Source organism: Toxoplasma gondii, chromosome X (genome assembly GCF_000006565.2).
Source record: "Toxoplasma gondii ME49 chromosome X, whole genome shotgun sequence".
Classification (NCBI taxonomy): Eukaryota; Apicomplexa; class Conoidasida; order Eucoccidiorida; family Sarcocystidae; genus Toxoplasma; species Toxoplasma gondii.
Genome location: NC_031478.1, coordinates 3,385,137 through 3,401,047, shown reverse-complemented (window position 1 = coordinate 3,401,047; position 15,911 = coordinate 3,385,137). Strand labels below are relative to the sequence as shown.

Below are 15,911 nucleotides of genomic sequence, written 5' to 3'. Positions count from 1 at the left end.
ATACATCCGAGCGAATCTACAGCGGCACCCACGGAAGACCACACAGGTGAGGAGCCGAGCAGTGGCAGAGGCGTTGTGGAAGAGCAAGTGCAAAAGAGCATGGTAGTGAAGTGGAAGACGCATGCGAATCTGTGGGGTCATCCAGAAGGATGCTCGTCAGCGTGCTGGAGAGTGTCTTGTCCCTTGTGTAACCGTTTTGTTCTGCTGGCGATAGCGCTCTCTTTTCGCAATTGTCAAATCTACACCGCCGCGAACGTCTTTTCTGGGCGTCCTCTCTTCAATGTTCGTCCCGCTGTGACTTTCTCAGACGCAGTCTCCGCACAGCCACCGAAAGAGAGGCGAAAGATACTGCGAAAGCGGCGATTCTCTGCCGTTTGCGGGACATCAAGCAGGGGGATTTGTCGGAAGATTGCAACTCCCAATAAAGCAATCGCCATTGCCGTATGGATATCGACAGCGGTAGCAGCCCTTGGTATTGGCAGCATGGTTTGGGGATCAACTCAGCCCCGAATACTCCGAAGGACACTGGATAATTCTCTTTCGCCAGTAGCTAGCTGGTGCGTTGAGCTGTGCACAGGAGCTGTCGCCTGTGCATAGGCGCGATTTTCTCCTCTCAATCGACGGTGTGAGATGGCGCTCCTCGCTCGCCTTTATGGTGCACGTCGGACGAGTACGTTGAAAAAGCAACTTTGCACGTGAAGCCTATTCAAAATGCGGTGTTAAAGCCCACGTTTTCTCGTCATTTCCGCAAAATTTTAACGCGTGAAACAGGCTGTTCCGCCTACCTCCACCTCACCCTCCGCCTCTAGACGGTCAAAGGCAGCACAGTCAGTGCTCGCTCTGCTGAAATATTTTTTGCCAATTCCTCATTTGCCCGTCTCCCTATTCCGTGCAGACTGTGGTTTCCGCCTCTTCCCCAACACTTGCTCGAAAAGGCGGAAAGGCAAACGCCGGTCACTCGCGGAGGCTTTTTTGTGGCGTTTGCGTGCAGCGTGCCACACACAATCGACGCGGGCGAGGGTATCTGCGATGACTGTGCGCCTTGTGGGCCAAAACACATGGCCAGGGGTTCCTCGAAGCGACAAGCATAACGGATTATTTTTCCCCTCACTACATTTTGGAAACACTTATTGCAAAAAATATTTCCAAATTCTCGTCAATTTTGCCTGTGCTGTCTTCTTTGCGTGCCGAGAGTGGCCGTCCCGACCCCGGGCTACCCTGGACGCCACAGGACAGCGGCAGTTGCCTTGACCAGCGACCGCTGGAATACCCACAGGACACTGGGGATATAAATTTGAGTGCTTTTCACCGCTATTTTTGATGCGTTGTACCGATTTTCTCCCTTGTCTTCGCGTCTGGTCGACCCGTCCTCGGACGTAAGCTTGCCGTCTTCCCTCCATTCGGCTGGGTGCGTTCCCGTGCCGACGTTTTCTCCTGTTCCTGGCTGACTTCCAAAAGCGGCACTTTTTCTGTCATCTTGGTTTTTTTCCCGTTGACACGAAATTTGGAAACTCCTCTCCCCGCTTTCTACCCACTCATTCAGTCCAGACTTCTCTCGCCCCCAGCACGGGTAGCGCAATATCCCTTATTTTGTAAAAAAACGCAGGGCGGTTCGGACCTACGAGCAACTGCCCGGATTTCGCAGGCCTTGACTCATTTTGGTTCGTTGCGCATCACACGCTTGATCCGGAAAACGTAGACCTGAGAGAAATAAAGACTTTCAAGATATAAACTCTAGTAGTCCACCTCGTATTATAGACTTCCAGAAGAAGCACCTTGGGGGCAGCTTACCCGAGTGCTGAAAAACAGGAGGCAGACGCTCTCTGGCTGCCTACGCGTTTCTTCCGTTTTTCTCGAGCTGTCGGACGGGATGCCTTCCACGTCTGACGAAGACGGTGGGGGCTCCGGGACGACAAATGGAGCCGAGGAAGACAGCAGATACCGCCAGCGGTTTTCCTTCTCGACTCTGAACGATGAGGGTCGGGCAAGCTCATCCCAATCGGCGGCCAGTTTCGCGACCGCGGCGCCTCTCAGCCTGTCTGCTTCCGCTCCTCGCGGACTCTCGATCCGGTGGAGAAATTCCACGGACTCTTCAAATTCGTATTCGAGCGCGACGAACGCCACGGAGGAACGAGGGCGGAGCCACGGGGAAAGCGAAGAGGTGCGCAGGCAGCGGGCGGCGATCCGAAGCTTCCGGCAGCGCGTTGCATCCGTTGTACAAGACATGGAAGGACTTCAAATCCAGGCAGACAGACAGGCTCAGCATCAAATCGACGCTGACATCGAACAGGCCCTACGAGGTTCCCTCCGTGGTATTTCCCGGAAGTGGCACCGCCGCGTCCTCCAAGCCTGCGAGGACCTCGTCCCAGCTCAGTGGGCCATAGAGGACAAAGGTAAGCAACGAACGAAAAGAAGAAGGAAGGAAACAACGAAAGCAAAAACGGGAGAAGGAAGGAGGGAGAGAGGAAAACGAGGTCAGCAGAAATACCAGCAAACTCTCGGGAGGCCACGGAGGTGGCTTCGAGGGAGATATTGCGACGATAGTACGTGGAAATAGAGAAATGGGGTGATGCGGGGAGAAAAATGAACCCCCCAACCATCGGCTGGCCGGGACGGGAGAAGGCAATTCCGTGGCACAGCGGAGGAAGAATTGATATTTTTACCTGAATAAATTGGGGGAAATACGAAAGGAGTTGAAGCGCAGCTAGTCCCTTTGTTGAGCGGGGAAAAGACACACGCAGACCGACGCAACATGTACTGGCGAAGTGCGAGGACTGTCTTCTCGTTAGCGGGTTGCGTTACCGTCGACTATTGGAGTGTCCGGTGTCCAGACACGGCGAGAAAGAACCTGGTTTGTTTCGACGTTTGGCCAAGATGCGCTTCTTCTTGTTGTTGTACGTTGGATTCGGCGTTGGCTGTTCTGTGACGTTTTCAGATTCCCTCATTAAACAGATGCGGAACCGGAAACCTCCAGCTCTCCGCGATGCGGAGTGGGACGAGGAAAGCGTCGACGAGGCAGAGTACTGGCGGGGGCCTTCCGCGGAGGAGGTCTTCGGAGAAGACCGGATCATCGAGACACGGACGCCGTACGAGCTGTTGGCGGTGTATACGCGGCGAACGTGGGCCACGTCTGTCCCCTCCGCTTTCGTCCGCAGCCACAAAGCAGCTGAGAAAAGCCGCTGGTGCTGGGACTCTTGCGAGGGATTTTTTTCGGGCACTGCCTTGGTCAGGAAGACTTTGCCTACGCAGGCCGTTCTGCGCAGCTCGGTGGAGAGAGACTTGGCTGCTGACGGGAGTGGCAGCGGCGAGGCGTCGGCTGAGAACCGGGCATCCCAGGTGTCAGTACACCCGCACGGGGCGGGTCACGGGTATGAGTCGGCGATTGTGGACGGCACAGAGTTCGATAGCGACGCCAGAATCGTGGGTCAATGCGCCCAGGCCTGTCTGGGGTGTCGGCCTCGGCCCTCGCCCTTTCCGCTGGCGGCTCTGCATGCGCAGCCCCCCGTGGGGTACGGCCGGGCTCCTGTGGAAGATGAAAACGTCCGCATTCCTTCCAGGCTCGAAGATTTCTTGTTCATGGCTCATGTGCCCATAAAGCGGCCTCCGTGGGACTCGCGGAAGACGCCGCTGCTGTCGACTCTGGAGGTGAAGAGGCCGAAACCAAAGCAACACGAAGGACCCGAGGTTGATGATGAGAACATGCCAGCGGCGGAGCGCCAGCGGGGCGGCACGATGTTTTTCTCCGGTGTGTCAGAGGATTTCGACATGTTGCCCAGAACAGGGGCCTTCGAATCCTGTGGCAATCTCCTGGCGCGCGATTCCGTGTACCATCGGACGGACATGGAGACCCTAAGGCAGAAGGAAGACGACTCGCCCCACGTCGACAAGTCTGCGTCTGCGAACGAGCAGTCACACAAAGAGGCCCCCTCCTCTCCCGACGCAACCAGCCAGCGATACAGTAGTGACAGTCTCGACTCTTTCGAAGACGGCTGGGACGACGAAAGCCTGCAGGCACAGTACCGACAGATGGCTGAGCAGGGACTGTGGATAGAACCTGACGCCATTGGAGGAGACTACCCTGAAGGATGGGAGGAAGCGGAGTACCCTGAGGGCAGTCCGTACGGCGAGGACGCAGACGGGGAGGTCCCAAGCTCTGGCGCAGGACCGGGGGACTTTTGGGTGGCCCGGAAATTTAGGGAAGTCTGCGACCGGCTTGTCCCTGAAGTCCAGGAACTCTGCAGAATCCCCCAGAAGCTCCGAGACAGCGTCTCAGCTGTCAAACACGAAACTGAAAACTGCATCTTCGACCAAGCAGATGTGCAAGTCCTCGAGTACTGGCACCTCCAACGGGATGCTGGAAAACCCGTCTGGGTCTACGAGGGACTGCAGTGGGACTTCCCCAAGGTGAGGAAACTGGAAACCTGTCTCGATGGAGTGCTGTTGAAAGCATAGGAATTGTGTGTTTCTAAAGCTACAGCTCCTAAGCTCCGCTTATCTCAGAAGTCGTGTACCGAGAATCCCCAAGTTTTTGTTTGGTGGGCATGTCTTCCCTTCCTGCGTGTCTTCCTTTCTGCGCTAGAGTGACCAGGCCGAGTGATAGAAAACACTGACGCTTCGACAGATGCCACACGTTGGATACTACGCGTGGATTTCGTGATCAGTGGCTGCGAGGTAGCTTGTGGACTTGCGAGTCGAGGCCAGAGACAGCTGTCTCTCCATTTAAAACACAAGCGGTTGCGTCTCTCTTTTGTCTTTGCATGTGCTGTTTTCCTCTGCGTACAAGCTTGTCTCTAATGAGCTTGTGTCTCGTGTGTTGATTTTTGTGTTTCGTCGATGATTTCAAGAAGCAAGTCCCCATGGACGTCCCCCCGGCGGCAGTAAAGGTGGTTGTGCCTCCTGAACCAGACAAGACGGGTCCGAAGCAGTATTTTGAAAAGAGCATGTTGTATCTGCCGCAAGCCAAAGCGCGCGACTTCTCGAAGGCAGTCTCAAGTAGTTCTCTGGGGGACTGGTTCTCTTATTTCGGTCCCCGAACTGGCGGCGAGGGGCCTGACATAAAAGGACTCGTCCTTTGATCAGCGCCTGAGCTCGTATTTTTTTAAGGAAGGCCTCTGCTCCGTGGCTTCCCGTTTCTTGTCAGGGTCTGTTGTAGCACTAGGATCTTTGACCTTTGTGTGTCAAGCAGTTTCCTGAGCAACAAGATGCGCAAACAGGCAGGCAAGGACACAGGAGAAGGCCGGGGCGCACCTAGGCAGAAGTGAAAGGTTTTCTTGATCCACTCAGGAGTATCCGATTTATGCGGAGTTCCTTTAGTTGACAGTTTTCCGAAGAATCTCTTGATTTTTCCCTCTCCATCCAAGGGGGGCTCCGGAAACGGCACAGGGGCCGTGGTGCGGTCTCCAGTCGACAACGACTGGAATAAACCAAAAGGAAGGTCATTCGACGAACTTGGGAGAAGGAGAAGATGTGTGCGAGGTCAACTCGGTCGGCGTGGTGCGTGAAAGAGTAATGACCGGGGCTCCTCTCATTTTCTGTTTTTCAACGGCACCTGGTTACCCGGTACTCCGGTTAAGGGAAGGTAGCTGTATCTTACCGCTTTTATCCAGGCAGTCTTGCTTCTTGGAAGGACAGAAGCGTCAGAAAGCCACGTTCCTTTTCTGTGGCTGTGACTGCCACGTTTTGTTCGGCGTTGCCTTTGGTGCTAGACGCTGTTTTTCCGTTGCAGGTCAGAACGGCTTTTCATCTACGGCAAGGCTTTTTGAGGAATTACATGTTGCATTTTGCGTTTCGTCTCGATACGAACAGCGCAGAGAAAAATTGTTGAAAGATTGATTTCAACGAGATCATCTTCATAGGGCTAGCGGGGGAGAACCCGGATGCGGAAGCGAAATGTAATGCTCCCGCTTGTGCAGCGAAACAACAACAAGCCTAATTTCACGCTGATGTATCAATTGGGGGCTCAGGCACGTGTGTTTTCTGCACTTCTTTTTTCAGACATGTTTATTTCTCCTAATTGTGTCTAGTGTAGAGGACCGAATAAGCGTCGGATTTTCCTTCAATTCCTGTCTCGTAGAGGTCAACAGTTGCAGTAGGAAATAGGGAAAATCACGTCAGTTTTCGGGAAAGCGACTTCCGCTGGCTACTTCGCATCCTTTGTCGCAGACGAATGCCCTCTCTCTCGCGTTTGTTCCTTCATTCACCTCGTTGCTACTTAGATTTCGCCTTCCTCGCTGGGGTTCACAGCAACATTTTCCCCGGATCGCAAATAAAAGAGCTTTTTTTACTATGCTGCTGCCCGTAATTGCAAAATAGTTTCACCGAGAAAGATTACTATCTGACCACTGCTGTACAGATGACAACCCTGTCTGACAGCGCCAACTCCAGGCTGCCTTCATTAGGTGACAATTCTTGTTTCTTTTAGATTCCTGAATTCTTTTGCTCAGCTTTACCGGATCCACCGGCAATCCAGCGTCCACTTTTGTCCTATTTGAAACATTTGTTTCTTTCAAACACTCCTATGCCACGCAATATCTCTTAGAGACAGTGTTCAAGGCCCTACACCCTTCGTGCGGGTCGGAACTTTCTGACAGTGAATTTCGCTCAAGAAGGCTTGTTGTAACCACCGTTTCGACTCTATTTGCCAGGCCGTATTCGTGGATAAACCTGGTTGCCATGCTGGTTTGGGGTTTTGAAATGACAGCTACGGTGCGTCTGTTTTTCCTTCGCTATCCTAGAAGGTATTTCCCGTTTCTGTTCGCGGTTGCTGGTTCCAGAGACGATGGCACGAGAACCGAGTTCGCCTGTTTTAGTCCCGTCTTCCAACTGAGTGGATTTACGGTTGTCTGAGCCACGAAGTTTACAGTGGCAGATGACCCCCACTCTCCAGTTCAAGGAAGTCGGTGAAGTCCTTGACTTCTTAAGTGAAACGAGAACGTATGTTTGTCAGTTCTTGCCTATCGCCTATAAGCATCTTGCCAAGACGTGGAAATGTAAATGAAGTTGAAAATAAATTTTCCACTTTTTTAATTTGGTGTTGCGCAGAAATCTGCAGGAAGGCGCTCCAACGACACACCACTTTCCTTGAGCGGGGAACGGACAAGTTCATCATTGACAGGGAGCAGAGGGAAGAAAGACCGGAAAGGCGCAGCGGCTAAAGCCGAATTCACGGGCAGAGAAGAGGCCTTTCCGCCCTTGCCTTGTCGGGCCTTGCAAACAAAGAAAATATCGAGCTAGGCATTCTCAGATACACAGGCATGACTCCAAATACGAAGCCTTCGTACACGTTGCTGTTGGGTATAACCCACTTGGGCGTTTTATATTTTGCACGTTCTACAATGTTGTCTCCGAATGATTCTTCTTGTTGGCACGAGAATCTGTATCTACCGACTACCCAATTTCTGTCACTTACATTGTATTACAGAGGAAGAGAGCGACCGGTATTGCTATACTTTTTACAGAGTGAGTTCGCCGAGTAAAGGTTTCGGGCACAAGATGCATCTGAAAACACCATAACAGACTCTGTCTTCTCCCCACGATGGAGAACACAAGGGCGATGAAAAAGTGCCATACAATGGTGCGAGGAAGCAAAAACTACTCCTAGTCATTGAGCACTTCTTCTTTGTACACGCGTACCGCAAGAAGGGTCGACCGATGTCTTGGATCTCTCTTTCTGTGTAAAAATGTCCGTGGAAAAATTCGAGATGCGGCAAAAACTTCTCTTTGTGGGCGAAAGGATAGTCTGTAGAGGCGGCGTGACTGGACAGGAATCACGAGATGAAGACACTTTTTTTCCGAACACGAGGTCATGCGAGCGCCTAAGCCTCACTAACTGTCGGCCTCATAAACCTGTTAGCACGGAGCAACCCGTTCGAAGAAGGAAGAGAGGGTCCTGAAGGGTGCCAGGCCATCTTTTCCAGCATTTAATCTGGAGGGGAAAAGCCTTCCGGATATCTCGTCTTGTCTGTGTTTGTGCAGCTGTGGACTCGTGTGGCCGAAGCAACGGAGACCCAGACAGTTGCGAAAAAACCCACAGGCGTTTTGCCAGTTGTTGTTCCCTCCCAGGGAGACGCTGGCACTCCCGAGACCCATCCTCATCTACGCCGAGGGATGATGCCCGATTCAAACCTGATTTGTAAATGCAGTGGAGCAGAAGAGGGAGACGAAGCGCCAGCGGACGAATACTAAGGCAGCATATGAGACGGGACTTTTCCGAAAACTGGCAAACCCCCTCTCTCGATCGCCGTCCCTGGCTAAATCGACACTAGAACCTTTCTACAGATGTGCGTGGCCTGAGTTCCTCCACAAGTGTCCTTTTCTGCGTCAGTTCCTGGGAGCGAGCTACCCTCAGGACATTTCGGCGGACACTTGCCCCCCCTGATTTCTTTTTCCACAATCTTCTCTCCCGAGAGAGAAAGTTGTATTCCATCTCCCCACTTCCCTCTCTCTGTGTAGGCATTTGCACCTGTCGCTGTTTCTCCCAGTTTCACGTCTGTGTCGCTACTCCCTGACGACTGTCGGTTTCGACCTCTCTGTCGCCCTCGTCTGTGTTTTCCAGGGGAACAGTTGCATCGAACTCGACAATTGCGTCCTCATCAATCACCTCTGTCTCTCTGTGAATGGCCGTCTGCATCATGTGAGAAGGAATGTCGCTGGACCAACCTTGAGAGGGGTCGAGGCCGCCGGCTCCGCCACTTCCTGGATCGTCTGAAACGTCACTTGTCCACGTCGGACGATCACAGCAAGCATCGTCTCTGTCACTCCGTAGAGTGCTAAGACTCTGTGCAGGCGCGTGAAGCAGGTGTTGGTGTCTAGCAACGACAACCCATTTATTCCTGCCTCGCTTTGCCTCTTGCGGCGACGGAGTCGAAGCGAACTCGTGCCGCACTTCTGGAACGTCAAACATGCCAGCTGGAGATAAGGGGATATCTGCTATCCCGTCCCTCGACGAAAACGACGCAAAGAAACCGAGAGTGTTTTCCACTTTCTTCCAGCCGCTCGGGAGCCCTCCGCTAGACACGGTGCGAGGGTCGGACACGCTGGGAAGAGATTCGTCGGGAACCGAAGCCGCAGGTTTCGTATGCGACAGAGAAGAAGACGTCGAAAGCGACCTTTCGAGCGTTTCTCCTGGGCTCGCTGCCTGCTCGGCAGAAGACACTTCTCTTCGGCTGCGAAACGGCAGCTTTACGACTTTGATGAAATATGCTTTAGAGCCTCTACATCGCTTCTTTGGGGTCCCAGGAACACCGTCCGATGGAGGCAAAGGAGCGGTTCCGTCACCCGTCTGAGATTGAGAGCACCCGCTCTCTCCGGAGCCAAAATCGTCCTCCGCACGCATTTCTCGCGCATAACGAGAAACCAGTTCAGGCGTCGGGATGGAGTTCGAACGAATCATCCTCCTCAGCATGAGTTTCGCTTCTTGCTTCTTGCGCTGGCGCGTTCGGTGGTTTCGAAGGAACAGGAACATGACCAAGAGTCCCACGACTGCCACGGCGATAACACCAACAATAGAAACCATCAAAACCCACAGCGGCATGGAAAACCCTCCTCCAGAAGATGGGTAGGATGAGGCCGGTGGGTCATTTTCAGCTTGCGGCGTCTGAAATGCTTCGTTTCCCGCCATACTTCCGCCCTCAGTCTTCGTTCCACTTTCAGCCAACACAGGGCTCTTCTTGTCCTTGGCGGAAGGCGAGGTAACTTGCATGAAGCGTTTCTCGGATGAACGCAGCTCTTCTTTAGGTCCATCGTCTGCAGGTTTGTCTGCCTTCTCGTCTACTGTCGAAGCGGTGTCTGCCTTCTCAGCCAACGCGGCAGCAGACTGTTGCCTACTTCCCTGCTTACCACTTTGTATCTCGTGTGCCGCTGACTCTACGTTGCTCTGTTGCGTCACATTTGTAGCCGGACTGGGAGCGGTTTTAAGAGACGATGCATCCTCAATTTCTTCCCCTGAAGGGGGTAGGTGTTTCCTTGCATCTTCGACTGTCTGTGGCTTATCACCCTTCTCAAAATCACCGCTAGTTTGTTTGGAGAAATGAGAATGAGAACTGACAACAACTTCAGCCTGTCCTCCAGATTTCTCAGCAGCATCATTGTTTGCGGGTTGAGTAATTTCTCCTTGCCTCTTCCGTGGAACGTACGAGGAGTCAACTGCCTCGAGAGAACGATGCGAGGTAGGCAAGGCCTCAGAAGGCCTTTCCGAGGAGTGAAGAGGCGTAGCCGTGAGAAGATTCTGGTGTGACTGCGTGGTACTGCTAAGCTCAGGACCGTTTCTGCAGGATGAGTTGCTGCAGCAAGGGGGGACACCTGCACCCGAGAGGTCACAGGCGCTATTTTGTGACTTCTCACCCGCTTCTCCTTTTGTCTCTGCATCGGTTTCTCGTGTTTCATCTTTCGGGAGTACTTCCTGCTCCCGAACAACTGCTGCGCCCTCCTCAGTGAGAGAGAGAAAGGAGGCAGGGACAAGGGGGTCAGAGGCAGGCGGTAAGGCGTGCGAGTTTCCTGTGGAAGTGGATGACAACGAAGTGTCTATTTCTGTTCTATCCGTCTGCGCTTTCTTCACACAAGAGAGGCTACAGCTCGCGGAACAGCTGGGAACCGCCACACTGCAGAACAGTAAATATGGCGTGAGCAGATACAACATCGCGAAAGCTCTCTGTCGTTCGGGAGCTCGGCGCCCCCTCCAGTTTGTCATGATGGGGACAATGACACAGCTGAATCGCGTTTGTTCGCAACGAGAGAATATAATGAAGATGTGTGCCCGCTGACGCAGGACACATAGAGGCAACACACAGACTGGGGGTAGCGGAAGACACAAACAAACGCGCCTGACACCGACGAACTGAAAAAGCGACGGGTCTTGCGTAAGAACGGAAGTTTCGAGGAGCGGTCTCAAGGCTGTACACACGAGGGCCCTTATAAAAATGCGCCCGTGGGAAGGGGATGTTCTGTTCCTTTCTCCAGCGACTACCCTGCGTATGACTGTGTATCGCATCGTGGACCAGACTCTTCTGCCGCATCCGCACTGCCGATGGTACTACACGGTAATACTCTCTCGTCCGGTATTATACGACAAAGACTGCGATAGAACGCGGTTGAGTCAATAAGGGGACACGTAAAAAGGCATTGTAGCGGGAAAAGGGGGTGTTTTGTTCGGGAAGGAAGGGAAACACCGAGACCAGCGAAAGGGAGAGCAACCGTTCAGGGTACCTTGACGCCGATATCAGTGTAGAAAGGACCTGTCCATGGTAGTTTGCTGATACGCATGACGGCGACTTTCTATACGCAGCTTCTCTGTCAGTGGCTGGTGTGAGAGCTGCTCAGCGAGATGTACACTGGAGCCAAAAAAGTCCCACCATGCGTCAAGCCTTGCGGAGGCATGCGTGGCTCGTGCCTTGATCTTCCAGACTCTACCTTCACACATGTCTTACTCTGTCTATCAAACTTTCCTCTGGATCAAAGGAGAATCAGGATCCGTGCCAGAGTCCCCGTCGAAGAAAGATATGAAGTCGCTGTTGACGGTCAAGGCGCAATGGCGCACCTTTCGAAAGATACTTGGTACTTGAGAATGAACATTCTAGGGACAGAAGGAAGGGAATCTGTGCGTAGAGAAACCCCGCAAGGTACGGGCGCATTTCGTGTTCGTGGATCTACACAAGATCAGCTCTCCTAGTGGTTTGCTGGTGAGTCAGCTGATCGAAAAAACCATCACCAGAGCAGAGCGTCCCAAAGAGGGGCGCCCGTTGCGGTGACTCAGTGCAAGACGCCGATAGTAGCGGCCTCGAGCTAAATGCACCTAAAACCTCGATACACCTGAATGGGTCCGGAGAAGCTACTGCAGCATCCTGATTCCTGTACAGTTCCGAGAAAAACCGCTTTGGGGGAGTCACGTGGCTTTCGAGTATCCCTGTGGATCTCCTGGCTTAATATCAGCTTTGTACGGAAGATAAGGTAGCTTGTTAGTACTAATTTACATTGAGGGGCCTCCAGTTCTGCTCTCAAGAACTAATGCGGCTTTGATTCCTGTAGGATTTTGTGAGCAGCTGTTTGGGAGGAGTCCCGCGGAATTGAACCATCCTGCTGCGCCTCGTGGACAGCAGGAGGGAGTGGTGATTTGGCCGCTTCTTCCGAGTATACGATCCCGCCGATGTAGGTACAAAAAATGGGGCCAAAGGTACCCACCCAGGAAAATGGTGAAAAAAGAGACAACTGAGAATCAGGTGATGGAGTGTGCACGAATGAAGAAGCGCAGGACCAACAGCGAAAGAGATGATGGCATGAACAGTGGAAGCAGGAAATCGCCGCTGCCTTTCGGTAAGTAAGCTAAAAAAGCGATCTTTTGTCATTCTGCTGTTCCATATCTGTGTCTCCAGGGACTCCATGTTGTAAGAGCACCGCTTGTCGATCAACGCGCGTCGCACCTTTTGTCTGTGCTAAGAAGCCAGAATTACCTTACACACGGTCCCCTCCACTTTTATTATCTACCCCCGAAGTTTATAAAAACGAGATGCAGTTTCCTTCTGGGATGAAATACAACGTCGTTCCTGGCGCATGTCTTCAAACGTGGCGTTCTCCCGAGCTTTCGCAGATGAACGACAGACGGCAGGCAAAATGGCTGAACTAGACACAACTAGTGAGATATTTTGACGCGTGCATTTCGCCAGGAACGGTAAGGGACGGAAAACATTGACTACTTCCTGTTTCAATGCAGATCGTCACTCCTTTCCTCTGAGCATCGACTACCACGCGAACTGGCCCTTTTTCAGTGCGGAATTCGATGTGCTAATTCCAAGCTTTTACTGATATATTTTCTTCCAACTAAAAAATGTAAAAATATGTTTTCAAATTATTTATACTTTTAAAGCACCTCTTGATGTTGAAATTGCTCTGCCTTCATAGAAAGTATTTCTTGGATCATTTATACATGATACAGAAATATTATAGAGGCAAATGCCAAGAAGTTGGATTCTCTTCAGAAAGAGGATTGCAAGCTGGGAAACGCACAACGGAATTCAGGCTCCGGAAAACACAACAGAGGGTTTCACTGATTATATTGGTTTTTGTCTGCAACAGTGCGTTCACAGTGAGTTCCTCAAACTGTCCACTTGTCGTTTGTTCTAATCCACACCACTCTGGTCTGATCGTCGCCGCACTGAGTGCACGTCTATCTACAGCTGTCTCACCAAAAAATACTCATTGGTGTTTACCCTCTTCTTCGTTCAGTGCATGTGCTCAGTTTGCACTTCCTGCTGTTTTCGAAAAACGATACCTGCGTTCGTTCACAAGAATGTCCACGCTCGACGAATTCAGAATATACACGCGGGATGCCTGTATGCGTGCGCACACGGGTGCGTCTTTGCTTCTCGAACCTCTTATTCATTTACCACGCTATCAAGCAACCCACTAGGAAACGTGGTACAAGGCACATGCACACATATATATGTGTCGCCCACATCTACCACAACGGAAGACCTCTGGTCCACTTCCCCGTCGATCCGCCTGTAATAAATCGCAGCAATCGCTTTATACAACACATCAGTCACTCTCTCAGGCCGCGTTCGCCAATTTTTTCTTCACCGAACCGACGGGAGAGGAGCAGTTGCCGACAGTCACAGTTCCTGTGCAACATAGACTGAAAACTGCAGTCTTTGCCATAAAAGGATTTCTGACCGTCGAAGAAGTGTTGGTTCTTGATTATTTTTCTTCTTCAATCTGAAGGGGAACCCTTGGGGTAGGAAGGCCTAGATCACGGCGACGGGCGTTCTGGAGCACTCCCTGGAAGTAGTTGTTTTGATTCTGGATCTGTGAGTGTGAGACGATCCCGAAAACAACACATGTGCACGCAATTACTGACGCGTACAACTTGGTGACACAGAAGCGAGCGCTGGTCCGGAGGGTAAACATATAGAAACGATTACAGCCACGGACTTCTGTATAAGTATCGCACACGCCGATATCGCCTTCACTATCTTGTTTCACGATTTGGTTTCTCGCCCTTCCGTACTTGCACATATAGATTCACACAATACGCGCCTGCAAAAACTTCTTTGAGCTTGGCGTTTGACAGGTAAATCCACTGTTCCCCTTTCTCGGCCACACGACTCCACCCAATTCTGTATTTTCTGGCCACCATTTCCCGTCCTCACGCCTCACCTGATTGAATGCCGTCTGAGTCACGCCATCGTGCCGCGCGATTTCAGAATAATGTCGAGCTAGGTCCTGTTGTCTTGACTCGGAGAACTTCAGATAGAGCAGACCAACGAGCCCGCCAAGAGCAAAGACGCCCCAGGACAGCCACACCGTCTGCGCTCGCGTGCGATTCGGAAAGTAGCGGTAGTTCGGACGCTCGGGATCAAATCGGCGAAATCCTTCGAAAGCCATTCTGTGAGTGGAAACGAGGAAACTAAGAGAGAGGAGACAACAGCAAGCTCGAGAACGAGACTACGTAAAGATTACCCGAGTACAACTTGTGGAAAATGCCAATGGAAGAAATGTCAAAGAGAGAAATAGGGAAGAAGACCGGCAAAACACGCGAACGGAGACAGAGAGGGGAGAAAAGAGAGCGAAGTGCAAACGGCTGAAGGTGAGAATGGCATGCAAGAAAGGCGCCACGGAACCCCGAAATTCAGGTGATGTCGCAAGATGAAATTCCCTACGGAAAAGGGACGGCCCCGTGGCTGTCGCTCCAGCGGAAGTTAAAGAAGGAAAAAACCGATGCAAGATCTAACCTTAACGCGTTTCGATAAAACCTTGAAGAAAATCCCCAAAACTTAAACGAACGGCCAGTCGAGAATAAATGTAGCGGCGTACCGCGCCTGTGTCTGCATGCTTCTGCAGTCGCTCTGGGCGGCTGACATCCGCGCTGCGTGCAGCTCTCGTGTTCTGGGTTTTGGGTTTAGAGTTGAATGGTTCTGCCCACGACATCACCAAAATCACAAAATGAAGAATGAATGAGGTGAATCGACACAGCTATACGTCGCAACGAAGACGGTCAGGAGTCGTACGAAACAAATCAACTGAAATCGACGAATGAGGGCCAACACAAAACGGACCGTCGGGGCAATTGTTCTGGCGGTAAACGCTCAAATGATCCTTCCCGTATCAACTTAAAATGGAATCAACCGGTTATCATCGTTTAGTTCAAGGTCATTGTATGTAATATGCCAACTCAGTTCAACGTTGGAGGAAGCTACCCAAAAGGTTACTGTTTCATCTTGAAGAGTGTCAAACTCGTGATGCAGCTGCAATAGAAAAAACTCGTTGGTTTTAAGTTTCAGAGAACCACGTTTGGTGTGTTTGTCCTGACTTTTAGCCGTGAAAGCGATGGCTTGTTTCACGAGAAAAAAAGGGTCTTGTTGTCAAGTGAACTTGAAACCGGAAATTCACGGCATTCGGTGCATCTTGTCGCCAGAGTCTCTATTACTTCCGGACTGTTTTCTTCATAGAAAAAAGCAAGTTGATCTCGATAAAGCCGAAAGATGCCCACTCGTGCCAGAGATTCGTTGACGCTGTAGACGTGTTAAGTTGCTCTCTATGGAGGGGTCGGCACTTCTTTAGATCGGTCTGCTGGTTTGCCAAATCGTCCTTACATATAGTTCTCTGGACCTGCCTCCATCATCATTGAGAGTGCGCAGTTATGGTGTTGGGCTCGTGAGTGCCTCGCAGTAACTATCTGAGAGCGTGTATGGTGACGATATTATTCGTCAATTACGTGTGCAGTGTTCCCCTTGCCTTCACAGCTAGATCTGTAGATGTCAAGCCACAGAGCGAAATCAGCTCCATTTATCTGACAGGAGCTAGTTGGATGCTTGAGCGATGACTATATTAATCATCAGTCGGCTGTATGGCATTTCCTACGTTCCTCAAAATCACAGCAATTGATTTGAAGATCCTTCTCCCGCTGTCGCTCCGTGAAAACT

The 15,911-nt window shown here is 51.6% G+C and overlaps 3 protein-coding genes across 3 annotated transcripts; 1 reads left to right on the top strand and 2 right to left on the bottom strand.

The window, feature by feature from the left end:
• The first annotated feature begins 682 nt into the window (after positions 1-682).
• On the top strand, positions 683-6,065 carry TGME49_224000 (hypothetical protein). The gene is made up of 3 exons (XM_002366045.2): positions 683-2,393; positions 2,936-4,404; positions 4,845-6,065. Exons 1-3 carry the CDS (start codon positions 1,871-1,873, stop codon positions 5,073-5,075), a joined length of 2,223 nt encoding a protein of 740 aa, XP_002366086.1. The 5' UTR covers positions 683-1,870; the 3' UTR covers positions 5,076-6,065.
• Positions 6,066-6,900: 835 nt separating this feature from the next.
• TGME49_224010 (hypothetical protein) lies at positions 6,901-11,093 on the bottom strand. The gene has a single exon (XM_018780028.1). The coding sequence runs from the start codon at positions 10,985-10,987 to the stop codon at positions 8,483-8,485; it is 2,505 nt and encodes an 834-aa protein (XP_018635922.1). The 5' UTR covers positions 10,988-11,093; the 3' UTR covers positions 6,901-8,482.
• A 1,873-nt stretch (positions 11,094-12,966) lies between these two features.
• Positions 12,967-14,792, bottom strand: TGME49_224020 (hypothetical protein). Its single transcript, XM_002366047.2, has 2 exons — positions 14,146-14,792; positions 12,967-13,794 (listed from the first exon to the last, which is right to left on the bottom strand). Exons 1-2 carry the CDS (start codon positions 14,371-14,373, stop codon positions 13,687-13,689), a joined length of 336 nt encoding a protein of 111 aa, XP_002366088.1. The 5' UTR covers positions 14,374-14,792; the 3' UTR covers positions 12,967-13,686.
• Positions 14,793-15,911: the final 1,119 nt, after the last annotated feature.

Excerpts from the sequence above, each read along its gene's own strand:
- TGME49_224020 (XM_002366047.2), bottom strand. The coding sequence starts at position 14,373 with ATGGCTTTCGAAGGATTTCGCCGATTTGATCCCGAGCGTCCGAACTAC. Across the intron at positions 13,795-14,145 it reads CTCAGACGGCATTCAATCAG|ATCCAGAATCAAAACAACTA; the intron begins GTGAGGCGTGAG and ends TCACACTCACAG.
- TGME49_224000 (XM_002366045.2), top strand. The coding sequence starts at position 1,871 with ATGCCTTCCACGTCTGACGAAGACGGTGGGGGCTCCGGGACGACAAAT. Across the intron at positions 2,394-2,935 it reads GTGGGCCATAGAGGACAAAG|ATTCCCTCATTAAACAGATG; the intron begins GTAAGCAACGAA and ends TGACGTTTTCAG. Across the intron at positions 4,405-4,844 it reads TGCAGTGGGACTTCCCCAAG|AAGCAAGTCCCCATGGACGT; the intron begins GTGAGGAAACTG and ends GATGATTTCAAG.
- TGME49_224010 (XM_018780028.1), bottom strand. The coding sequence starts at position 10,987 with ATGCGATACACAGTCATACGCAGGGTAGTCGCTGGAGAAAGGAACAGA.